At 43.6% G+C, this 27,005-nt stretch overlaps 1 protein-coding gene across 2 annotated transcripts; it reads right to left on the bottom strand.

Annotated features, from left to right (window-relative positions):
• Positions 1 to 12,710: 12,710 nt before the first annotated feature.
• SRD5A3 (steroid 5 alpha-reductase 3) lies at positions 12,711 to 26,644 on the bottom strand. 2 transcript variants are annotated; one of them, XM_069457822.1, is made up of 5 exons: positions 26,424 to 26,644; positions 19,482 to 19,624; positions 17,512 to 17,709; positions 14,239 to 14,373; positions 12,711 to 13,339 (listed from the first exon to the last, which is right to left on the bottom strand). In XM_069457822.1, exons 1-5 carry the CDS (start codon positions 26,642 to 26,644, stop codon positions 13,080 to 13,082), a joined length of 957 nt encoding a protein of 318 aa, XP_069313923.1. In that variant the 3' UTR covers positions 12,711 to 13,079. The 2 variants fall into 2 exon arrangements, with proteins under 2 accessions (XP_069313923.1, XP_069313924.1); XM_069457823.1 differs by lacking the exon at positions 14,239 to 14,373.
• Positions 26,645 to 27,005: the final 361 nt, after the last annotated feature.

The raw sequence follows: 27,005 nt of genomic DNA on the forward strand, positions 1-27,005 counted from the left end.
ATCCCCAACACTGTGAGTCCTGTGTAGAGAGGTGTCAGATCAAGAAACTGGAGGGAGGGACAAAGGGCGAGCTCCATGCCCCTTCTGAACATCCCCTCCACCGCCAGGAGGATAAAACAGAGGCAGAAGGGGAAACTGTAGCCTTGGCTCCAGGACACTCCCCGGACCCGCCTGGTTATCACACTCCATCTCCTTTCCCTCCTACTCCTCACCCACCTGCCATATGCCCCTTGCAGGAAGTGTCAGGACCTGCAGAACAGCTTATGAGAATCCATGTCCCATTTTCCATGAAAGATTTAAAAACATGCAAAGAGAAACTGGAAAGCCTTTCAGCTGACCCTGGAATAGAAGAATTTCAACACCTAGCAGTTGTCTTTAACCTAACTTGGAAAGATGTGTGGGTTTTACTTTCACATGACTGTTCATTAGATAAAAGAAATAAGATCTGGACTGCTGGTCACGTGTATGGGGATCGGTGTCTGTCATCTGTCTCCATCTCGCAGGCCAAGGCTTGCGATTCCTCCAAGCCAGGAGCCCAAGAATTGGAGAAACACTTCAAAGTCCAGCCATGGACTGAACTGTGACAATATAAATACTAGAAATAAGGCTAAAATGGGCCCATCAAAAAGCACTGGCACACAAATTATATCACCTAGAAATCCATAAGTTCATTAAAAAACAAGAAGATAGCACTAAAACTGTTTTGGGCAAATATACACCTTCTTTATGTTTCTTAATTCTGGCAATAAATCAGTTTTATGCAACAATCATATAAAAATATGGCTGGGCACGGTGGCTCACGCCTGTAATCCTAGCACTCTGGGAGGCCAAGGCAGGTGGATTGTTTGAGCTCAGGAGTTCGAGACCCGCCTGAGCAAGAGTGAGATCCTGTCTCTACTAAAAATCAAAAGAAATTATCTGGACAACTAAAAATATATAGAAAAAAATAGCCGGGCATGGTGGTGCATGCCTGTAGTCCCAGCTACTCGGGAGGCTGAGACAGGAGGATCGCTTGAGCCCAGGAGTTTGAGGTTGCTGTGAGCGAGGCTGACAGCCACGGCACTCTAGCGCAGGCAAAAAGAGCGAGACTCTGTCTCAAAAAAAAAAAAAAATCATAAAAATAAAAACAATTAGAATGAAGTAGATTTTTTTAGCTTTATGGGAAGCAAATTTGGTTTATCTGGTTTAAGTTCTTTTCCCTGATGTTTCATTTTCAAAAGTAAGTCATCTTTATTGTAATTTTTGCTTCTACTGGAAAGTTCATTGGGAGTCATCGTTCCTAAAGAAACCAGAAATAGACAGTGGGCCCTTTCCATGGTAGCCATTTCTCTGATCTTCAGAAAAATAGCTCTCCATACTTGAAAATCAAAGCATGTTAATAGAAAGACAATCTGACAGGGTTGCTGTTTTTCAAGTACCTGAATTTGATCTTCATTTGAATTAAGTTTACCCCTGTCAAACTCATGCTTTGGATAGTAAAAACCATAATTTTACTGAGAATGCCACCCATTGAAGGCATTGTCCCAAATTGTTCTTTTGTGACATCAGTATTACATCAAATGCAAACAGAATTTTCTCTATGACAAATTCTGTGCTATAGTCCTAGTATTACATTGTTTTACTCTTAACATAGATTAAATGCCCACTCTCTGAGAGATTTTTGTAGGGAACACATCAAGAACGTGCATTTTCTCATATTTCTTGCTCTTTTTCCACTCTCCTTGAGCATTCGTAGGCATACATTGTCTCGCATCATGGCTTAGAACAGAAATCTGCTATACTCTTACCTGGGCTCACGGCTGGCTATGCAATTTGCTGAACTCAGTGCAAAATGAACATGTGGGGCCCCCTGTTCAAAAAGTAGGAAAGTACAGTTAAAGATACTAATGTAATACAGGTAATAGCGACACATGAGTAACTACATGAACTTAAAAATTACACAACTAATATTTTGGTGTCATAATTTTATATAATGCAGTAAACAATAGTTTACTAATGACATCATGATTATTAAATTGTTCTGCCTCACTTTTCCATAAATTCATCAAAATTTATACTTTTTATTTTCATTTTCAATAGATATGAAATTCATGCCATGCAGTTTCTTTTTCAATAGATAGAACTGAAAGCAACACCAGTCACTCTTGGCAAATGTAAGATCACAAATAAATTCTGATAATTTTTCATTTTGAAAAGGATCTTTTGCTGATGCAAACTGTTAAGAGTATTTTATGGACTATGATGACACTGAGATAAATTTCTGACAAATTATTTTGAAATATAAATTTTAGTACTTCGAGTGTTATTGATTCTTAGGGGGTGGGTTTCCCAAAGATAGTTAATCCTTCATACATACTATGTGAGAACATGAGGGGGTGGGGGAATGATGGGCAGGTATGGATTTCCTCCATGACCTTCACTTAAAGCAATAGGTTGTTAGTAAGTCTGCATCAGCTTCATACTGAAATGAATGCTTTCTGAGAGCAAGAATCTTGTATTGCCCTGTATTCCCCATGGGCCCTGCCTCTGTGCCTTGCATGTGGTGATGTTAAGTACATTTGGTTGAGCAGATAAATTGCTATTCTTCTGTTTCAGAGGGGTAACATATAAAGAGTTGGAAATAGATAGGTGTTCCTTTTATACAAGACACTGAACTGCTCAAAATCGGTACAAAAGCAATCTGATCTGCTTGTCTGACCCAGGAGGAGAAATATTATTAGTAAGCATTGTGTTCCCTGTACTCATTCCACAAATGTGCCCCGTGTAAACTTCCTGACTTTGGTAAAAAAGAATCTTTCTGGTTTTGCCTGCACTTCCAATCTCACGATGGATTTCATTTTTTCCTTATTTGTTTCCTATGAGGGCCTAGTTCTCTTCCAGACCCAGGCTGAAGATGGTGTTATTCTTTACTGAGAGTTTCCAAAGGTAATTTTGTAAATATTGTTTCAAACCAAACTATGAAAGACTCTAACTAGGGCAATCTAGTTAGAATTAGAATATGCCATGTGCAAGTGGGAAATGCTGAAGGCAGGGAGCAAGGGTTATAATTTTGCCTGTAACTTTTTGTTAAATACTGTTCCTTGAATAGACAAATCAGGGAGTCATTGCTCCACCAAGTAGCAGAAGTAATGGCCTTGGGGTCTTTCTTGTTTCACTTACTATATAATTTTATGGTGAAGAAGATACACCCTGTTGAGTCATGGAAATGAAAGGTAGGCCTAGGTACTGCAAGGCAAGTCAAAACGAGTGCTCAATCTGTAGGTAGCTGTGCCCTTCATGAACCTCTGCAAACCAGTTTTAAGGTCTCTCCATATTCCAAAATGCCTTTTAACCTCGATGATAAGTTTATACCCTACGGGAAAAAAAATTGATTAGCATGCATACCCAAAATGGCATAGTCAGGTATTACTTACTTATTCATTCCGACACACCCTTATGATAATATCAGGCGCTTCTGCCTCTAAATTACCACATCCCATTCCAGAGAACACAATCCAGGAAATGCAAATAAAATTAGTCTCGCTTAAGACCCTATGTCCCTCTTGAATAAAACAACAACAAAACCTAACAACTCTGCAATCTGAAAAGCTGTTTCTGAAAAAGGAAAAATATTAAAGCATATTAAATCATAATTGTGGATAGAGAGAACTCTGAATTGTTCAACACATTCTGGAATTCTAGAATAGAAAGATAAAACTCTTAAAGAATGTAAGAGGGAATTTTATAAAAGAGCATAGTTGTTTAATAAACTTAGAGGTGACCAGATCACCAAAGGGACAGAGGAGGGGAGGGGTAAAAACCTACCTATCAGGTACAATGAACACGATTCTGGTGATGGGCACACTAAAAGCCCCAACTTAAGCATGATAAAAGGTATCTGTGTAACAAAAGCATTTGTACCCCCTTAATATTTTGAAATTTAAAAAAATGGAGGGCCAGGAGCGGTTGCTCACACCTGTAATCCTAGCACTCTGGGAGGCTAAGGTGGGAGAATCACTTGAGGTCAGGAGTTCGAGACCAGCCTGAGCAAGAGCAATACCCCATCTCTACTAAAAATAGAAAAAATTAGCTGGGCGTGGTGGTGCACACCTGTAGTCCCAGTTACTTGGGAGGCTGAGGCAGGAGGATCCTTGAGTCCAGGAATTTGAGATTGCTGTGAACTAGGATGACGCCACTGCACTCTAGCCCAAGCAACAGAGTGAGACTTTGCCTCAAAAAAAAAAAAAGAAAAAAGAAAAAAGAAAAAAACAAGAAAATATTTTTTGAAGTATTTATATATTAGAATATTGTTTGTAGTTTTCCAAAACAAACAAATAAAAAACTATTATTAGCAATAGCTTAAGTAAGAGAGCTTATGCAATTATTGAACACGTATGGCAAGAAATAAATTAAATACAGTCTTTTTTTTCTTTCTGGAAAAAAATGATCACCAACAATGTTACTAACTAAAATATAAACAAGAGGCTCAAAACAGATTTAGATAAACTTATAATAGATTAATCAATTAGTTAGAAGATCAGAGATTTTGATATTTTCCCTATAAGTTTCTGAGCTTGATTTCATGGAAGGTCCCCATCCTTTCACAGAAAATGCCCTCTGATTTCACTCTCAGAACTGGAGACTGCAGAGCACGGCAGGGAAGAATCCATTCCTATTTCATCCTCCCAGCCCCCGCCGACTGCTTTAATGCCTAGTTGCATGATTATCCTGAAATCTAAAGTTTCCTTCCATGTCTTAAAAGCAAAATCATGGAAGGAAACCCTATAGACAATTTCAGATGGAAAAGCAAAAAGAAGAATTGGAAGTACAATTTGGCCACGAGCCTTAGGTGGAAGGCAGTGGTGGAATACTGATTAATCCTAATAAGCTAACGTCCATCCTTTTCCATATGTTCCTGTAGGCCACATTTTGCACTGAAAATTATTCACTTTCATTTCATAAGGATAGAATCAAGAAGGGATAACAACAACAACAACAACAACAACAAAAAGTACCATTCGCAGAAGGCTGAGGCAGGAGGATCACTTGAGCCCAGGAGTTGGAGGTTGCTGTGAGCTAGGCTGACGCCACAGTACTCACTCTAGCCCGGGCAACAGAGCAAGACTGTCTCAAAAAAAAAAAACAAAAAAACAACAACAAAAAAAAAACACCATTCAAAAGGAAGAAACCACAAACTTTAGGAAAAAAAAAAGAAGGATAACATTATAAAGCAGTAAGTTAAATTCTTTCCTATTTACTGGATTACATGGCCCCTCTAGCATGGATTTTTTTTTTTTTAAACCTCAAAGATTTTACACAATCTACATGTCAAAAAGTCATAGTCAGAGTTAATAGCAGATCACAGGGTAATAGGTCTACAGGTCAGGAAGCAAGAAATCTCAAAGTGCTGATTATTTACTTTTTTTTAAGTTTATGGGAAGAGCAAATTTTAAAGATATAGTCTCCCAGTTAAAAACTAATCACTGTTCTCTTCAGCAAAAAAAGTTTTTTTTTTTTTTTTTTTTTTTTTTTTTGAGACAGAGTCTCACTCTGTTGCCCAGGCTAGAGTAAGTGCCATGGCGTCAAACTAGCTCACAGCAACCTCAAACTCCTGAGCTCAAGCGATCCTCCTGTCTCAGCCTCCCGAGTAGCTGGGACTACAGGCATGCGCCACCATGCCCGGCTAATTTTTTCTATATATATTTTTAGCTGTCCATATAATTTCTTTCTATTTTTAGTAGAGGTGGGGTCTCGCTCTTGCTCAGGCTGGTCTCGAACTCCTGAGCTCAAACGATCCGCCCACCTCGGCCTCCCAGAGTGCTAGGATTACAGGCGTGAGCCACCGCGCCCGGCCAAAAAAAAGTTTTAATCTTAATATTTTTAAGAATAAATGCATTTATTCCATTTTTCCACAAATATTGCATTTCTCTTATAAAACGTGATAAAAAGATATGGATGAGATTGTAATAGTTTATGGATTCCTAACCATTTTTTTTGATTGCTTTTATTTTATTTCCTCTTTATCAGACTGGTTACCGGGGTTCTTGGTAATAAAAAGGCACAATTGGATGATTGCATTTCACACATGTCAATATAAATCACATTCAGTCTTTGTAAGGAAGATGTTATTGCAATTCTGCAACAGAATAAAGTAAGGCAGGGAACTAGTAATTTATGCAGATAACAGTGACAACAGATTCATTCACTTAATAAACATTGAGTATCTACTGTGTACCAGGCACTTTTCTAGTGCTAGGGATACAAAACAACTGAAAAAACAAAAACAAAAAAATCCTGCCATCATGTAGCTTACATTCCATGGAGGGGACAAAGACAATAAATAAAAAGCATCAGTGAGAAAGTACACTGTAGAGTTTTTTTTTAAGAAGCTAGCACATCCGTTTGCTATTGCTGCAGAACAGGCTGGGTGTGGTGGCTCGTGCCCGTAATCCCAGCACCTTGGAGGCTGAGGAGGGTGGCTTGAGCTCAGGAGTTTGAGGCTACAGTGAGCTATGATTGGGCCACTGCACTCTAGCCTGGACAACAGAGTGAGATCCTGTCTCTAAAGCAAAAACAAACCCCCCCAAAAACCCTAGGTGGCTCAAAACAATAGCATTCATTATTTCCCCCTAATGCAAAGGGAAATAGAAATGTGGGGAAAGGGGCGAGGGGGTGAGACTGCAATTTTATTTATTTGTTTACTTATTTATTCACAAAAACTAGTGCCGTAGTATAGGTTGCAATTTTAAATAAGGAGATCACCTTATTGAGAAGGTGACTATGGCATGCAGCCTCTTAGATGGTCCCCAATCATCCACATCTCCTGGTCGTCCTGAATATCCTCTTCTTTTGAGTGTGGGCTGGACCTGGTAACTCCTTCCTAACAAATAGAATATGGCAAAAGGGACAGGATGTCATTTCCGAGGCCAGGTTATAAAGGGATTGAGTCTCCTTTCTTAGATGCCCTTGCTTGCATGGAAGCTGGGTACCACATTGTGACATCTCTATGGAGAGCCCCACGGGGCAAGGAATTGAGGGAGGCTCCCCGCCAGGGAGGAAGTAGGGCCTTCAGTTCAAGAGCCCGTGAAGAACTGAGTCCTGCTAACAACCACGCGAGTGAGCTTGAAGGTGGGTCCCCCCTCAGTGGAGCTTACAGAAAGACCACAGCCCTGGCGACACCTTGACTACAGAGAATCCTTCAGGCAGAGGCCCCCAGCTAAGCTGCACCTGGAATCCTGACCCCAGAAACTATGAGATAATAGAAGTTTGTTGTTTTAAGCCACTGAGATTTGGACCACTTCGTTACATAGCAACAGAACTAATACAGTGACATGTGCACGAAGACTTGAAGAAGCTGAGGAAAAAGGCCATGTGCCTATCTGGGGGAAGAGCATTCCAGGCAGAGGGAACAGCCAGTGCAGATGCCCCGAACGGGAGCATGACTGACGTGTGTAAGGAGCACCACGGAGGCCAGTATGTAGGAAGAATGAATGAGGAAAGAACAGTGGGGAGAGGCAGAGAGACAGGTGACCGGGGGCCACATCATATGGGGCCCAGGACGTTATTTTAACTTTATCCTTAATCTCAGAGAAACTGGGAGCTATTGCCAGGTTTGGAGAGAGTAGTGACATGGTCTGATTTATGTTTTAAAAGATCACTCTGGCATGGGCTGAGACTCGGCTGTAGGGAACAAGGTAGAAAGCAGGGAGACCGGTTAGGAGTCAGCTGCAATAATCTAGGCAAGAAATGACGGTAGCTCTAATCGGGACAGTAGGTAGGTGGGAGAGTGATGATAGCAGAGACAGATTCTGGACAGACTCTGAAGGCAGAACCACTGACTGGTTTGTGGAGTGGGAGCGAAAGAGAAGAGTCCATGGCTTTTGGTTTGAGTGAGAAAATGGGCAGACTGTAGGTGGACCTGGTGTGGGGCAGAGGAAAACCAGGAATTCACCTTTAATGATGTCAAACCTGAGAAATCTATCACACATCAGGTAGAGATGTTAAGTAGGACATAACATACTAGTCCAGAGCTCAGGAATGATGTTTGCACTGGATCTATAAACTTAGGAGTCGTCAGCATATACATAGCATTTAAAGTCATGAGACTGAATGAGATCACTAAGTATCGATAGAGAAAGACCCAGAACTGAGCTTGGGGCGTGCCAACCTTCAGACGTCAGGAAGGAGAGATCAGCAGAGGAATCTGGGAAGCGCAGCCAGGGAGGTAGGAGGAAAACCCAGAGAGTGTAGTGTCTTGGAACCAGTTAAAGAAAGTGTATCCAGATGAAGTAACCAACTGCTGTTGCTATGTTGGTATGAACACCCAGAAGGGACCGCAGGATTTAGCAGCATGGTCGTCGGTGACCTTTTCAAGAGCAGTTTAGTGGAGTCCTGAGGGCTAAAAAAGTGACTGGAGTGGGTTTAGCAGTGGGATGGAAAGAACTGAAGCTAGTAAGAATAGATGAATCTTTCCAAGAGTTTTGCTGCCAAGGAAACCAGAGAAATCAGGTGGTATAGGGTGAGGGAAATAGAGTTAGAGGTTTTAACGAGACATTTGTCTTCTGATGGGAATGTTTAGATGAGGGCAAAACCTCCATGATATGGTAGAAAGAACAGCCAAGTAATGTCTCTAGTAAGTAAAAGAGAATTGAACCTAGTGCTCAAGGAGAGGGCCTTGCTTTGGGTAGAAATCCAAAGTTTGTTTACAGTTTCAGGCAAAAATTGTAAATGATTTTGAAATGAGCAAAAATTAGTACTGGTGTCCTTTCTAGCACATTCTTTGAATTATCTTCATCTCTCATTATCTTTGAGCTATTTTACAGCTCTGTAAGCTGTATACAACCGATAGGAATGCAAATAACTCTTTTCCATAGACATACCAGTGAATTTTGTCCAGCGGAGGCACAAGTGATTTCCCTTCCCCATTCCAGAAGCCAGTCCTGCATCTACTGAACGAACTCATTTCGCCGTGCCTGGCCACTCGTATACGTACCTGCTTTTAGGGTTCTTCTCTGAACTGGTTCTAACATCTTACTGGTTTTTTTATTAATGAGTTAAACAAAATCTTTGGCATGCATTCATTTTATATTCATGATGTTACATTCTTTTAAACAAAGTATCATTCAATAATAGTAACAAGTCATGATCTTACAGTCTTTTAAAAAAGTATCCTTCAACAACAGTAACAAGAGGGAAGGTGGCGCACACACACAGAGATGCTTAGGAAATAGCTTTCCTTTTCTGAGGACAGGGAAAATGTCAAGCAGTTAGGAGTGTGGTAGAGTGAGCAGGTATGACTGCGGCATTAAAGGCCACTTGAGGTTAGTGGTCACGAATTTAAAGTGACCTGTTAATGGACTGACTTCTCCAGGTATAGTTCAACTGCAGAGGTGCGCATATAGAACAGGAGAGCTGGATTTAATCCAGGTTGTAGCTTTGCTGAATGAATAAGCAAAAGCAATGTAAGGAGGCAGGAGAGTTGGGGATAGGTACAAAGGACTAATGGTAATGATTTACTTGGAATCTAAGCCGGGTAAAGAGACAAGAGAAGATTTATGATAGGTGAAGGGCAATAAAAGTATAATGAGATCAATAGACTGGAGGTCCCTGTAGGGCTGAAAGATTGTTGGAGTTGCGATACCAGAACCATGAGCTGGTAAGACAGGAGTTGGTAGTGACAAAGGAAGCAAAACATTATTGCTGTTTGGAGTCAGCATTCTAGCATCTGAACCTTCTATTGCTTGAAAGTCACTTACCTGCTAACCACCAAACTCCCCTTTTTGTGTGTGGGAGGACAGGCATTTTGCATGGAGTGCTTACTTCTTTCTCCCTTCTCCTAGTTTATTCTTGTGGTCTCTCTGAAAGAGATGATTCCATGCAATCAAGTCTTTTTTTTTTTTTTCAAGAGTGCACAGAATCTGCAGACATGCAGGCAGCACGATAAGCAGGGTCTCTATGGAAGGTTGTGCAGTTTGTACACTGCACAAAAAATAGCAGGCTGAGTAGCAAGTGAGGCTGAGATGCAGCCTGAGCTCTGCTCATTGAGCTGCAGCACCCATCACCAGCTGGCTTTTCTGCCCACAAAGGTCCATACCCTGTTATCACGGGGCTCTTCCTTGAGTTTTGCCTTTTCTACTTCCCAGAAAGGTGCTGTGTATGCCAGGGACCTCTGAGAAGACTGCACCAGTGCTCTGAGGTTTCAGCCAGAGGGCTGGACTTGAGGGCAAATTGTCCTTTTGTTGAGAAATCCCTTGTGGACTTGTAGCCTCAAATTGCTCCAAGTGTTCAGAGTCTTTTTGAAGGAAGAGACCCAATATTATACTTCCTCAATTATGTGCATAGAGTAGCTCTTGATAACAGTTTTTCTTCCCCCCCAAATCAATACTTGGCTTTCCAGGAGATCATTGCTTTTTGAGAAAAATTAGGACATGTGTACCAGATGCATTATTTATGGATCATTGCCACCGCCACTGCTTCCTGTCTATTCAGCAGAAAAATGTTAGGTTACACTAATATATTTATAAAAACCAGTAGAACGACTTTTGTCTGATAAGTAATGCAAAAGAGTGTGGACAGAAATTGCTTTGATAGGCTTTAGGAGTCCAAAATTTCTACTTGCTCATTTATTAATTTAAAGTCTTCTTAATATATGAGATCATTTGAGATACCTCACTTATCAACAGGTTCTTGAGTTTCCAGGTAGCTTTAGTTATGCAAATGGTTACAGTCTCCTTAAACTGAAAATCTATTAAACTGCATACAAAAATATCTGTAAAGGCTTTTCTGGGGTTTTTTTTTTTTTTGGTAGGAATTCTACCAATAACCATTCATTGAATTAAAAGCATAATACAGAACACAGCTTTGCGGAGACAAAATAATCCATGCTCACTGTAAGCGGATGCTAGTGTGTAGGATGAGCTACAACTTGGAGACACAACGAAAACAAAGGCTATTTTTAGCACACTTTTACAGTCAGTAGTTAATCCAGCCAGTGCTGTTAACGAGGTAGTTCGGCATCCTTTCCCCTAGCATAATGGTATCAGAGAGTGAAAGATTAAGGCTATGCAACTAAGCTAACAGGAAAATCAGGAATCTCCACCTCTAAGCTATTTCTGGATCATCCTTGTGAGGAATTTGCAAATTCTCTGGTGCTCCCTTTAGGCAAATGGAATGTTTTCACTAACACAGAAACCAGTGCTGGTTCTGACATCACAAGCAAATCACAATTCTCAAGGATTCTCCATTGGCTAAGCTTTCACTAAAGGCGTATTACCTTTTTCTCAACCCCTATGAGGACATCACTATTTCCTCTTTTATCTTTGCATAGAAATGCAATGCAATGCAAAGAAGGAAAAGGGAAAGAAACAGGAACAAATGTGACGGAGACAGAGGGGCCAGCAAGTAGGAAAGCGGACTCTGCAGCTTTCTCACAGCCCTGGCAGAGTTCTTCGTGGGGGATGCTCATTATTTTACCTAAAAGTACATTGAGATTCCAGAACATCGACCAAATCCCTAGTCTAACCCGGGTATAAAATAGCATGCTACAATAAAATACAATTTCCCCTCCCAAATAATTTGTTATTAAACATGACACATGCCATTTGTGTGGAAATGAAGACCAAACTGCAACAGGCTTTCCATTTCCAATGTACAAATAGTTTTGTTCCTGAGGATGGCAAATTCTAAGTAAGTAAAATGAATATGTCATTGATTTGAATAGACTGAGCAACACGATAACCTTAATTATTAAGTGGTATTTGATTGATGGGAGAGAAAATGCTACATCAGAATTGTAAGAACTTTCAAATGTGCTTTGACATGCATGTATTTAAGGTTATAGTAAAGAGAATCTCAGTTTAATGCCTTAGTTTACAACTCCAGGGATTGGAGCGGAGAGAGATATTCTTAGATGGTGCATTTGATATTTGTCTCGTTCATAATGAGGTTCTTTCCCCCATAGCAAGGTACATATAAATGCAAAACTTTGGTACTTAGATTATGACATCTGCACAAAAGAAATAAAGTTGATACCTCAGCCAGTGAGCCAGAAAATCTTATGCTACACGAATGTGTAGTTTTTACCTTGATGCTCAGGCTGTAGTATGATTTTTCAAGTTTTTGTTTTTCGTTGACGTCATGCATTTATTTCCCCCTGAATTGATCACAGGTATTTTCTTTAACATAAGCTATTTTGAATGTAAACTTTATGCCTAAATATGTTCATATTCATTCTATTAGTTGAAATAAACTCAGGCAGACATTAATACAATTTGAACAACTTCACGTGAATGAGGCTATAGTACTATCCGATCCAGAGTATGTCAACTGCATTCACGAAGGCTTGCTATGCATAAATATAAAAATATTTATTTCCCAATGTTTTCACTTTTGAAGTATTCCCTTCAAAGGGATATCAAAAAAAAGCAGTAAATAGAAGAGGTGTCAAAAACGTTCCGTTAGCCTATGATTTGAAGGGGAGATGAGTGGAAATGTCTATTATAGTCATATAACTGGAGATGTTTATGGTAATGTGTGAAAGTATAAATGAACTCCAACAAACTCATTTTCCCCTGAAACTCTTGGTATAAAATTGTATGTTATTGTTATTTTCAAAGGCTACTCTGCTTTTATTGACATGCAACAAATGTATACTGAGCACCAACTATATTATTATATAGTCCAGTTAATTTTTCCCTAGTAAGCCCTCCTAGCCATAGTGATCTTATCTCTTCCCCTGTGGATGTACGTATGTGTATGTGAGAAGCTGTTTATATGTTCATGGTTGGTTTGCTTGTGAAGCAGCTTGGCGAATTCTCATCTACTTTTCATCAGATGGTTGGTTGGTTTTATAAAGCATCCCAGAAAGCAGATACACCAATCCCGGATCTGCCAGAAGTTATTTCTTCTTGGAAGACACTTTGCAGATTCATTTTCTTGAGGGGTAGTATCTTGTTCATTCAGTGAAAACTTTTGGGGTGTAAAAATGGAACAGAGCGTTTCAAACAGTTCTGTAGAAACTGTACTTTGGTTTCCCGACTTCATTGTCCTTCCGGAGTTGAACCTGTCCCCTAGAGTTTGCATTCTTCATGACTGAGGTTATCTTAAAACAAAAATGGCAGGAAAGCTTTCCTATGCCTTGGGTAGGAGACAAATTTGCTTTTGTAGAATTTGTGGCTGAGGAAAGCAGACAAGGCCTGGTTGAAGAAGACATACGTCACCACTAGCCACCAAGTTAAGTTGTGGAACCCAAAGGTGACGGCCATGGAAATGTAGATCATCAGCTCTGCTAAGTAGTTGGGGGAAGAAACGTATTCAAACCAGTCTCCAAAAGGGATTCTGTGGTTGCAGTGAATGACCACGCCTGAAATGGCAAAAGAAGACTTCATGAGCATTTGAAGTTTGGAAAGGAAAGTTTTACCACTTCACTCCCAAATCATTTACAGAAACTATTAGAAAAAATCATCACACACCTGTGTGCAAACCACCATCCTGTTACACTTCCATTGTCAATCCACTGCGTATTAAAAAGTCACATGCTTAGGGTCGTACTGTCAATTGCTCATATGAACAAAAGGAACGCCAGTTCTCCCAGTGGTCCTTTAAGTTAGGCATTGAGAGCTCAGGCTCCAGAGTCAGACTGCATGAGCTCAAATCCCAGCTCCCCCATTTACTAGTTGTGCAACTTCATATAAGTTGTTTAACCTCTTCATGTCTCAGTTTCCCCATCTGTAAAATGAGGATTAGACTACACTCATTTCATACGGGTATGGTAAAACTATACGGAAAGCACTTAGAACAGGGCCTGGCACAAAATAAGTACTTGATAAATATTAAATAATATGATTCCATTTTTAATATTTCAAAAAGCCTAGTGGAAACTATACCTGTGATAAGTCAACACGAGCTAACTAAAAGGTCAAGTTTTTTGCTCTGGCTGGAATGATGCTAACTCCAAGGAATACTAGGCGTCACACGCTGATCAGATACGTCTGTGCAGGAAAGTCCTCAAAATGTGGGCACAGCACAGAATCACAGAATGCCACAGAATGTCTCGCTACATGGGGCCAGAGAGATCTTTCAGTGTCAGGCTCTCATTTTACAATTGGGAAGATCAAGGCCCAGAGAGGTGCCTTGTCAAAAATGAATATTTGATATAGACTAGTCAACTAACGAGGGCAGGAAGGAAAAGAAAGCAGGAACATGGAGAACTAACTTCTGAGGGTTAAAATCCACATGCAGAGGCTCTAAAAGAGATCTCACCTGCTTTATTTTTCCTGAGATTGCCGAGAATGATGTGGCACTTATACTGATGGGCAGATGACCAGATGAACATCAACATGCCGAGGATATGGAACCAGCGCGCCTGCATCAGTAGGTTTTTCCCTATTATATAGACTACAGAAATTAGAATTATTAGCCAACTCTGAAAAATTTCAGATGCTCAGGGAATTAAAAAAATCATTTCATTAGTAGAAACACAATTATCCACAATTATTCCTCATGACTAGGAAAGGTATCCTGATGAAATTTACCAAGTCTAGAGGGGAGAACACTGTCCCTCTGGACGAAGCTTCAGTGGCCCCAGGCAGAGAATTCCTTACTGTCACATTCTCTTGCTCCTTTTTCAAATGCTTCAAGCACAAAGTTCAGCTCTGCCTCCTGCTGTGAGCTGCTCTAGCATGGTAAGGCTACTCTGTTTCTACTGCTAAGCCCTGCTTTAAGTCTTCTTTCTTATGCTTTGCTGTCAGGAAGCACTTTCTAAAGAAATCTCTCCCTGAGCTACCATGCTACGTCACTGCTGGGGAGACCCTGCATGCAGAATGCTGAGTTGACTGGCTCTGGCCAGCAAAGAAAATCAGCAGAGGGAAGGGCTAAGAGGGAGGCTTCTCCAAGAGAGGAGAAATGTAAACTGCAGGATGAACAACAACATGCTACGTCTGGATTAGAGATACCCTAGCCGGAGAGATTTAGTTTTAGGAGTAGAAACACTCAGAATATCATCATCTTCTTTCTTCTCCAGCGACCGGGAGGAAGGGAAGAATACAAAGCCAAGGAAGGATGGAGGCGCAGACCACTGGCATCAGAGAAGCACGTTACAGTCATCCTACGACCAGCAGGAAGCAGCAGCCTAGACAGAGTCCTGACCTAAGAAACAAGTTGTCTGTGGGTGACAGACAACAGCCTGAAGCTCTGCGGCAGAGAGGGAAGCCCTAAAAAGTGGATCCGTGTAAGAGAAGCAAGGATCACAGGATTCCGTACGGTATCTAGGAGCAGGAATCCGCTGGTGATAGCCAATGACTGATGGGAATCCCCCAAAGTCTACCTGTGTCAATTACTTTTAAAAACTTGCTCTCTATAAACAATCTAATATAATCTTTTAATGTTTGCAAGCATAGCCATTTAACTACAAGGTTCTATTTTCCTAAGTTAAATAAAATATGAAAAATACAGTTTTAAATAGGACGGACTTCAAGAGCAAGTAACCATAGGACTAAAAGTTAAAGCGAGTGTCTAAAAATTCAAATCCCCACCAAGGGCCCTACTCCGAGTGCAGAGAAATGACCTAGGAGGGTAAAAATGATCCATTTGGGTAAGGCCGGAATTACAGTGCAGAGAAGGGAAGGTAGGTGGAAGGCTTGTGTTTACCGAGGGTCTAATCTGGGTGGTATTTATTATGATTATTCCTCTATTCCTTGGTTCCTCGCTGAGGGTCTCCTAAGCCTGGCAGTGTCGTAGGGATGAAGGATAAAGCAGTGAACAGCTCTGGCAAGATCCCAGGCCTTATGGTGCTCACGTTCTAGTTTACAGATATTCCTCTTTACACTGTCACAAGAGCCCTGTGAAATCGTGACGTGTCCCTAATTATTGCCATAGGCTCTGTGGCTCAAGACGGTTAAATGAGCCACACAAAGGCCCATCTGACTCCCAAGCCCACGTTATTTCTATCAGACCTTGTGGCTGGCTAATGCCTCGGTGTGTCCTCTCTCAATGAATTACTTAAACCAGCTCTCCCCATGTTGTCCCAAATGACCCCACGTGACCCCTTGAAGGACAAGGAGGTGAAGCAGAGAACAACTGCGGAAAGGAATGTTTGGAGAGCTATTTCTGTAGGCCGCGCGGCCTTTCCTTGACTGTTTACACAGGAGGGAAGGGCGAGGCTGGGAAGCAGCCCGGGGAGGAGACCGCAGAAGAGTGACGTGAGGCCAGTAGAAACTTACATGCTGGAAGCTCGTGGGTGACCGGAGGGTTTGGAAAGTCCCTTTTGGGTGGAAAACCCAGTACTGTTGACCAGGAGTGACAGCTCCTACCATGGTACTGGCCGAACACAGGAATGCCACCGCAGAAAGGCCAGGCAGGGGTAACTGACTTAAGTTCAGAGGTGGAGAGCTGCTGGCCGAGCGGCTGGGGCCAATAAACAACTCACGAGTGGGAAAGGCTGTCAGTGAGGCCTGCTTTCCAGTCACTCCCCTGCTCGCACAGGCCTCTTAGGTTGCACGATAGCAACAGACAGGGGACTTTCAAGAAGGCACTCGGATACCGAAGTCAAACCTGAGGAGGAGGCTCACTCGCTGAGTGCTGGAAATAGCTAGACCTCAGTCTGTTTTCAAGGATGAATAGGGCAGCTTCAGGAAACACGGAGCCTTGGAATTAGAGCAAACAGTCTTGAAAGATCTGCAGAGTCTGGGCTGCAAAGTCAGGTTAACCTCAGCACTAAAAACTCATTTCAACCACTCCAAATGCCTTGGATTCTTAATAGCATGCATTTTCACAAAAATAACTGTCATCTATGTTAGCACCCCGTCCTCCCCACCAAAAAACAAAAAAACCCACTTCATTTCTTCCTCATAAACAAGGTCATGGTTTTGCTTCCCTCTTTCTGGCCAGTGCGAGCTATTCTGATTGACCACACACTCTGCCCCGTCCCTAGGCAGCCGCATTCGACCAAAAGCTTTGCTCATAATGGGAACGATCACAAGACCTAAGTGGCAACTGTTTCCCAGGAGCACCACTCCTCCTCCTCCTCCTCCTCCTCCTCCTCCTCTTCCTCCTCTCACTTTCTGTGACTTGACCCTGCACCATGACTTCCCCTCCCCTTCCAGTACTCGCCCTTTGCTGACCTCTCCTCCTGGTCTCGGTGCTTCCGGCTTCCTGCTCAGCAACTGGCCACTCCCCGGCTCTCCAGAGACTGACCCCACCTGGGTCCACTGACCTCAATCCCTTCAGGAAACCCCACACACCTGAACCCAAGCCTCCTGAACCCTTGGCACTTCACTGTCTTTACTGAGGGCGTGGCTGCTTGTGTTGGTGTCTTTAAGGTGTTAGCGGTTATGGCGAACATATACACCCTTGGGCATGTTGACTTTTTAAATCTGCTACAAGAATCTTAACTCCTCAAATGTAAAACCGACCAGGCCCTGCCCATCTCTTGCTTTTGAACTTCTCACAATGCTCAGCGGAGGATTTGCCCGAGGAGCCCCTCGCAGGCCCCCACAACCCGTGACAGCGGAGCCCCTGGTGTGGCGGGCCACTCACCATTCCTGCCATCCAGCGGCACTTGGCTCAGCACCGTGAGGCCGACCAGGACGTAGTAGACGAGCCCGAAGCAGTACTGCACCACGTGAATCACGGCATTGGAGAAGACGCTGACGTAGAAGCACTCGAAGAGTCTTCGAAAGCTGTGCAGCCACAGAAATACCAGCACTAAGAACGCAGACAGCGCCAGCTCACCCCCTACAATTCAGAAGGCAACACGTTCAGCATCTCTCTTCTGGGACTAATCCAGAATTTTGTTTGCCCTACTGTTAAACAGAGTGTTAAACCAGATTAGAGCTAGCAAAGGGCCAGTCGCCTAGAAATCACCCAGTCTAACACCTCCCTTTTTTTCACAATGAAGAAATGGGCCAAATGGAGTCAAGGGACCTGGCTCAAGGTTACACAGGAAGTTAGGGACAGGGCTGGGACAAACACTGACTCTTGATCAGGCTACATGGCCATGGCTGTGAAGGGGTCCTCGGGCCTCTGGTTCCGGGTGTGAATAGCCAGATGCGAACGGTGGGGGGGAGTTCCCAGTGGCCTCTGGGCAGCCCCACCCTCGGGGTCCCTGGGATCACAGGCGCCCACAGGGGCAGAGGGGGAGACGGGAACAGAAACAGTGTCATGCATCTCTTTCCATATTAAAAAAAATTATACTTTTAGGGGGACAGTGAGCCCCAAGATCTACCTTCTTACCTGCCTCTCACCCCTCTGACTCCTCTGTCCCCAAAGAAGTCCAAAGAAAAGTTGGTTTTAAAAAACATAAAACCTAGGTGTTTTTTTTTTTTTTTTAAATGAGTTAAACATCCCCCCCCCCCATAAATATACAGCCTAGTGAAGTTTTACAAACTAAACCAACCCATCCCACCTGGGCATCAGCACCAGGATCAAGAAACAACAACATAACCAGCACCTTAGGTCCCCTCCAGGCACTGCAACCCTCCACAACCTTCCCACCATGATGTCTATCAACAGATGAGCTTTGCCTGTTTGTGTATTTTAAATAAACCCAAACTTAGTTTTAACTCTTTAGGAACAGGTTAAAGCAAACAGCCAAATAAAACTCCTCACGACCAACCCTCCAAATACCAAAACACCAGCCAGTCCCACAGGAAGCAAACGAGGAGGTGAAGTTTTGATGAGTGAAGTGGGATCCGCTGGCATAGCCGCCCCTCCCAGACAGGAGGGACACGGGTTTTCTCTTCTGAGAGTCATCTTTTGCAATCAGTCCCTCTCGCTAAACAGAAGAGGATTGTTCTGAGGGAGCCAGTAACAAAGGACAGACACAGGACCAGAACAATCGATCTCTAACGCTGCCCCTCACCCTCTGCCTGACCTTAACTGAGGCCACTTCATGGTTTTCCCCTTCAATTCTTTATGTTAAAAACTGTCCCTACATGTCCTTTATCTGATGCTGAGTGTGGCAAATTGAAAGGCTATTTTGTAATCATCTGGTCAACCACTATTTACAGTGAATTTTATCATCTAACCAGAGCCTCACAGCACAACACATCTTTTTACACGCTTATCAGAAAGTAATTTTTTATCACATTTCTGGAGTTCTGAGACACGATTTTTGTTGGAACAGTATAAATGATAAATGTTTCAAGGCAAACCTAAGGGATCTTAAAAGCTTCCCCCTTACAGGTAAAGACTTCTTTATAAATTTATCAACAGTACTAAAAATATCAGAGGGAGAACAGCTAGTCCTGTACACAGCACAGCACTGGCTGGGAAGTCAGGAGATGGAACACTGACTCTTGGCCCTGCCATGAGCTCAGGGAAGGACTTGGGGACATCCATTGGCCATCCAGCCATGAACCATGCAAAGCTCTTTTTGCCCCCAGCCTCCCCTTCCCAGGCCCTGCTGAGGGGGGTGTGAGAGGAGATGCCAAATGCGTCCAGCTGCCCTGCAGACAGGAACAACGAGAACAGAGTGCAGTGTTGCAATGAGCCAGGGGAGGTGTTACCTCGGAACTGTGTGGCCCCAAGAATTCTGAGCAAACTGTGAAGCCAGTTTGGAAAAGGCGCTCCCAGGAACAGAGATTGAGTAAGGCACCAAAGCAGGAAGCCATTCCACAGCACTGAGATGATATAGAAATGAGAAAAATATCTGCAAAAGAAAAACAAGTTAGGCAATCATCAGGGTGGATCCGCTTTAGGCCATGATGCAGGAAGATTATTTTTAGTTTCTCTATCCCTCCCACCTTTCCATTTGCAAAGTGTCGAGTTTTGCTTTTTAATAGAACCCAAATCCTGCAGGTGTTCAGATTTTTAAAATTTTCTGTCAGTGATGGGACTGCCGAACATACAGGAAAAAGAGGTCTCTCTGAGGTTAACAAGAACAAACTGACTTTGTTAAACTTAGAAAGAAGGCCAACTAACAATCTCTCTTATCTTTGGATAACAGCATTGAGCTCAAGTTCCAAACACGAGGCCGCAGGACCTTGCGAAGAGAACCTAGATTGTGGTAAAACAAGCTAAATCTGTAAAAGATTTCAAAATCCTGAGCAATATTGCAGGAGCAGCCACACAACTGCTATGCAAGATTTGCACAATCACAGATCCTCAGGGCTGGGAGAAACCTTAAAGATCTTCTGACCCAGTGTTTTTCTGAATTGAGTTGATTCAAATTACTTTTCTTATAACATGACAAGTATTATAGTCCTAACACTAGGTATCGACTCCAGATGGTTACAATTCTCAGACAACTACAGAGCCTACTTTGCAAACAATGAACACGTTTACAAACTAAATACAAATAAGACCACAAAACCAATGCAATTGAAATTAGCAATGTTAATTTAATGAGAAAGATGATGTCGATTTGCTGAAACCAAATCACCTACTACGGCAGAAGAGCCTAACAGTTTCACTTGTACTTTTCCTACTGTTTTTCTCTATTCAGACAAATTCAAAACCTTTCTGACTCTACTGGGTGCCTGGTGCTCAAGTCATCTGGGCTTCCCTGGTCTTCAATGCTTCATGTACGTATTAATAATAAGCCCCCCTTCTCTTCTCATTAGTCTGTGACAATAAAAGAAAATATTTCGTACAAAGGGAAATCAGGCAAGCAAAACAAAATGTAGGAATGAAAAAAACAAAACAATATACTTGTGAATCAAAAACACCAAGGAACAGTAAGAAGTAAGAAGCTTAGCAACTTGTGCAAAACACTCATAAGTGATTTGCTTGACTTCTGACTTGATATAAATCAGCATGTAGTGCGTATAACACGGGCAGAAAAGCAAGTCCAGGCAAGCCTAGGTGGCATGAATAAGAGCACCATGGAGTCATCAGGGCTGAGTCTCCAGCCAAATGCTGCCATTTACTGTGTGACCTTGGATAAGTAACTTAACCTCTCTGAGCCTTAGCTTTCTCATCTGCCACGTGAAGGTAACCACAGAAACCTTAGAGGATTATGAAGATGAAATTAAATAATCTTAACTGTTCTCCCAGGCTCCATTCTACAACCCTTATTCCCACAACTAGACTATTCTCTATCTAGTTGCCAGAGGGATTTTTTTTTTTTCACTTAAGGAAGAATGAAATGCATGAGTAATGCTTTGTTTTTGTTGCCTCTTTTTAAAATGTTTTTTAAAACATTTAATGCCAAGTCATATCTCTTGCTTGGTTTTAAAGACCCACCTTGAGCCTCAAAAAGCAGATTTAAAAACTCCACTGTCATCTGTTTCGGACGCTCTCCTTTTTCCTCCTTTGGCACTTTGCTTAACTGTGGCACTATCTTCCAAGCCCTTGGGAGCAGGAACAAGGCCATCCTTATGGTAACAGCGGGCACTGAGTGAGCACTCCGTTGCTTAGCAAACATCTGAGTGCCCCCTATACGCCAGGACTGCGCAAGCTTTGGGGCTACAGCAGCGAGCACTCATGAAACTGACTCTCACACACACAAAGAGTAAACTTAACAGCATGTCAGTAGGCAGTAATCACTATTGAGAAAACTAAAGCAGAAAAGAGGATGAAGAAATGCTGGGGATGATAGAATTATAATTTTAAACAAGACAGATAAGAGAGCCTCATTGAAAAGGTAATATTTGAGCAGAATTACAGGAAGTGAGGATGTCAGCCCTGTGGCTTTCTGGGGGAAGAGCTCTCCAGGTGGCGAGAACAGGCTGTGCAAAGGCCTTGAGGTACAAGAGAGGACTGGCAGAGAGGACCTCAACACTGGAACAGAGCCGGACAGGGGACAAACCAGAGTCGACAAAGTCAGTGAGGTGGTGGGGACGACACTGTATAGGGTCTTAGGCTTTTACTGTGAGTCAGAAGCTACTCTATGCTTTTGAGCTTAGGATAGATGATCTGATTTAATACATATGGCTGGAACTAATTCTAGGCCCCAGTTAGGGGAGTTATGGGGTTACCTAAAGACAGGAACTATTGTTTACTGAGTTCTGACAAGGTGCCCGGCCCTGTGCTAAGTGCTCTGATGTCACCACCTATGAGACCAGCAGGGGCTGTATGATGCTAACACTCTAACCCACACCATTCACCATCTCGTGCCTGGACCACCATAGGAGCCCATTCTCCAGTCTTCTCCACACAGTGGCCAGTCACCCTTTTAAAACATAAATCAGGTTGAAAAATCAAAAGAAGAATAATATTGCATGACACATAAAAATTATATGAACTTCAAAGTTCTACTGGGACTTCTAATAGACTTCTACAACTTCCAATAAAGTTTCATTGGAAAACAAAACAAAACAAAACACCCCCCACATCACACAAGGCAATGCCAACCCCTTCTCCCCAAAGCCTTCAGTAGCTTCCATCTTCCATGTTGTTGCTCCCACCCAACCTCAGTCTTGCTCACGAGATCGAATAACCCTGCTGGATTTCCTCTAGAGCAGCCGTCCCCAACCTTTTTGGCACCAGGGACTGGTTTCATGGAAGATAAGTTTTCCAAGGTGGGGCGTTGCGGGGGGAGGTGGAGCTCAGGAGGTGATGCATGTCCCAGTTCTCCTAACATTCCTAACAGGCCAGGGGGACCTCAGCTCTAAAGCACTTATCCGCATCTGAAATTGTCTGGCTGATTTTACAAGATTTGTTTACATGTTGCTGTCTGCCTTTCTAGAAGATAAACTCCAGTGAGCCTAGAATAGCTCCTGTCATAGTAAATATTCTATAAACACTGATTAGATAAATCAAGGAAAGAGAGGGTATCTCAACCAACAAAGTTACTCTCAGAGTAAGGAGTCAATTAACCAACAAACCAACTAAACCTCAAACCTCTTTTTTGTCATTCATTCAAAGCATATTGATCGAGGGGACCTGTCAGGCACTGAGCTAGGGACAAGGTAACAAAGGAGACGAATGTAAATGAATATAAAGTTTATAGTCTACAGCAGGGGCTCTAACTAACCATTTCTCTGCCATGGACCCCTCTGAGAGTCTGGTGAAGGCTACAGGCCCTTCTCAAAATGTTATACAAGCATAAAATAAGAAACACAGGCATTACAAAAGAAACCAATTATACTGATACATAGGTAATACAACTATTGGAAAACAACTGTGATATAGTAATATGTGTGCTTCTTAATTAATGTATCAAATAAGATCTAGTGTTGAATAAACTATAGTGTTCTGATAGGCATGAAAACAATAATGTTTGGAGGTATTGTCAGTATTTTTAATGCAATGTGGAGAAACTATCACAAAGTTGCAGGTACTGCTAATTCTTGCAGTATTTGTGGTTTGTTGGTTACATTCACAATTAAAGGAAATGCTAAATCTCAGCGAGGTTAGTGAAAATGAAGATGTAACTTTCTTTTAATCCAAGTTTGCCCTGAATTCTGTCCACAGATCCCCTGGAACCTCTGGTTAAGACCCACCCTGGACTCCAGTGGGGAAAGTCTGGGCAGCTCCCCATCTGCAAGCCCAATTAAACTGCAATGCTTTGATACCATTTGGAACCATTTTGAAACTTCAGAAGTTGCTTCCATATAGTAATACGCTATGCAAGTTAAAGCATTAAGATACATGTTTGCGGTCACCTATTTATTAAGACTTTCGGGTAAATCAATACTCTAGGAACCAAAAGGAAAACAAGGAAAGCAACCCTCACTCTAATTAAAAAAAAAAAATCTGCCAAACAGGGGTGATGGAAACAAACATTCCAGGAACTGATTTGAGGTTTCATTCTTGTCTCCTTCGGAAAAAAATAATTGCAAACAAAATTACCAAAGTAATGCTTTTTGTGCCGAAATGTGATTTTACCGGTGGCTCTTTCCTTTCTTTTCTTTCCTTCCTTCCTCCTTCCCTCCCTCCCTTTCTTTCTTTCTCTCTCCCTCTCTTTCCTTTCCTTTTTCTTTCTTTCGTTCTTTCTTTTTAAACAAAAATTTTAGAGGCGACGGGGTCTTGCACTGTCACCCATGCTGGAGTGCAGTGGCGCAATCATAGCTCACTGTAACCTTGAACTCCTGGGCTCAAGCGATCCTCCTGCCTCAGCCTCCTGACTAGCTGGAACTCCAGGCACACACCACCACGCCTGGCTAATTTTTTCTATTTTTTAGTAGAGACAGGGTCTCGCTCTTGCTCAGGCTGGTCTTGAACTCCTGAGCTCAAGTGATCTTCCCACCTCGGTCTCTCAGAGTGCTAGGATTACAGGCGTGAGCCACCATGCCCGGCCTGCCTATTTCTAAGTGTAGAAATTATAGGCTTATTTTCATGTTTAAGAGTACTACTAAATGTTGCATAAGGAAAACTATTTAAATATAACCATCTAAGCTAAGGTTACTAAATAGTTTCAAAGTTGGATTAACCGAGCTATTTACTAGATGCCACCCTCTGGGGACAAATCCATTCCCATTGGAGCTTTCACACATACTGGGCTTCGCATGATGCAAGGTCCTCTCCATGAGGTTCCCCAGAGAAGAGCCTGGGATTTCAGTTCCGACAGGCAGAGTTCAAGTGCGACCCAAGCTGGCATTAGCACCACCGGGCAAGTCACCTCTGATTCCAAGCCTGAGTTTGCACATCTGTAAATGGGAACAATGACAATAACATCTCCCTCACAGGTCTCCTGTGAGGATTAAATGAGGAAAGGCATACACTACGCTTAGGAGTCACCATACGTGTAGGCGCTCAGTCACTGGTGGTTACTATTAATAAACCAGGAAAATCTCTCCGACGTGCTCCTTGGCCATTAACGCTTACTATTTTTTCCTCATTATAAAAGTGATAAGCAAATCGTCCACGAAGGCACCCTGGAAAACACAGAGAAGCACAGGAGAGGCTGTAGACTCTCACCTCAACCCAACTCTAACTATCCTCCTTTTTCATATAAACAGGAGTACAAAATTTAGAAGGAGGGTAATGTATGTATTAATTTTTTTTGGAGACACTGCCAGCTTTGATACAAATGCTCTTTTTTTGGTCTCAATAAAAATGTCTTTCATTACTGGCCTGGATTTGTAGTACCTTCTTCAGTACTAAAAGAAATGTTTGTTTCAATTTAGAGGGGGAAAAAAAAAAGAGCACTCGAACACCCTGGGAGGTTCTTCTCTAGACTTCTGGAAGAAGAAAAAGGTATGAATTATTTCACAATATAGTACAGCAGAAATTACGAGAAACCCAAAGGTACCAATTGTTATAGTAATGAATCAGGGAAAGGCGCCAAGTCTCTTTCCTGGCTGTCACATAATGACAGACTTGAGCAGTGACAGCTGGGGTATGGAATGCAGAGAAATAGGTAAGTCCAGGGAATGATGTTAAACGTGCCCTTTAACCCAGGCACACTAATGCCTTTTTCAAAATTCAGAAAATAAATTGCTACAAAGTAGAAAAGAAGTTAACCCTGATTAAAAATAAGATGACAGGTAACAGAAAGAACGTCCAAGGTATGACCAATTTGCCTTGCAAACTTCTTCCTTTTAGAATGAGTTTTCCCTTCTCCGTGTCGACACCTGGTCCATCTTTCTCCTGCAGTCAAAACTGGCGGATTATCCGCATTTCAGAAGCCACATTATCCTGAGTCCCTTCAGGTGGACCCGCGACAGACACTACCTATGAGTGTTTTAAGTGACAACCCAGATGTTTTAATCGATCAGGAACATTCCTTCAGGTTCATTCCTAAATGCCAATTTAAAATGCATCTTAATAGAAAAGACACTGCTCTATGTCTACCGTCTACAATAGAGTTTGGCTCACTCGGCTCAGCTTTGCCCTGAATTCAAAGTGAAAAAAGAGGAAAAAGAAAACTATAATCGGTCTCACAATCTCTGAAACTCCTGACGGCTTCATCTTTCACTAAACTTGGTTTTGAAAACTGCTGAAAGTCAAACGGAGTTTCGGGACGGGGCCTGACAAAAATGTGCCATCTTGGGCCACCTTCTCCAGAGGCACCTGCGAGGTGCGGGCTGGGAGCGTCAGGGCGGCCAAAGGAGGCGGCATCCCTGCGATGACCAGCGTCCCAGTCCTTTGTCCCCTGACTTTGTCCCCTGACTTCCAGGGTTGTGGAAACAAATCGGGGAAAGAGAGGCGCGAAGAATTCCGGGGACCTCAAGCTAGATCATAAGCCCCTAGAGTGCGGGGGGGGGGGGGGGAAGAGCAGAAGATGGACAAAGGAGGTTCTAGTTTGCCACCTGGTGACCAGGCCTGCATGCGGCCGCGCCGCCGTTTCCCCGAGGCGAAGGCTCCGGGAGGCCGCACGTTCGCGGTCCTGCGCCCGAGGCCGCGCGGCTCGGCGCTCGCTCCCCCGGCGTCCGCGGACACGCGGCCCCGCGCCCCCAGAGCCACGCGGCGGCCCGGGCAGCAGCCGGCGGCCGCGCGGGGACCCGGCCGCGCCTCCCAGGCCCGCTGCCGCCTCTGCCGCCCCCTGCCGGCCGCCCGCGGGCCGCGGCGCCCCGAGCTCTCCGCGCCTCGGCAACCGCAGCTCGCGCCCGGGGCGCGGTTACCTTTTGGGGACATCAAAGACCCGGCAGAGGGCCGGGCGCGGCGGCCCCCCACTCTTGGTTTTCCCATAGCGGATCAGGTCCTGGAAGAGCGCGCAGCTCGGGAGCAGGCCGGGCGGCAGCAGCTGCAGCAGCAGCGTCAGCAGGAAGGCGGCGGCCAGCGCGAGCCACAGCGTGCGGAGCGGATTCAGCGCCGACAGCTCTGTCCCCGCCCAGGGAGCCATGGCCGGCGCGCCCGGCGACCGCGCTGCCAGCGCCCCCGCCGCCCGCCCGCCCGCGGAGCGGCCGCCACTCCCGCGCCGCGCCGGGCTCAGGCTCGCCGGACGTCAGTGACGCGGCGCGGGGCGGGGACGCGCCGGCCCCGCCCGGGACTTGGCGCCGGCCGCGCGGTTCCCGGTCCGGGACGCGCTGGCCCGGGCTGGTCCCAGCAGCCCGTAACCTGACTCGGGCTTGCCCGCAGGGAAGTCCGGAATACGGTTCCACAGACGCAAAAAAGTGAAACAAACAAGATCACGTGCCTGCAGGGTTTCCAATGGAAAAATACAAACAACCCTAAATGTTCCACGTTAGTGTGTTACAGCTAGA

The sequence above is a fragment of the Eulemur rufifrons genome, chromosome 24 (genome assembly GCF_041146395.1).
Source record: "Eulemur rufifrons isolate Redbay chromosome 24, OSU_ERuf_1, whole genome shotgun sequence".
In the NCBI taxonomy this organism is placed as follows: domain Eukaryota; kingdom Metazoa; phylum Chordata; class Mammalia; order Primates; family Lemuridae; genus Eulemur; species Eulemur rufifrons.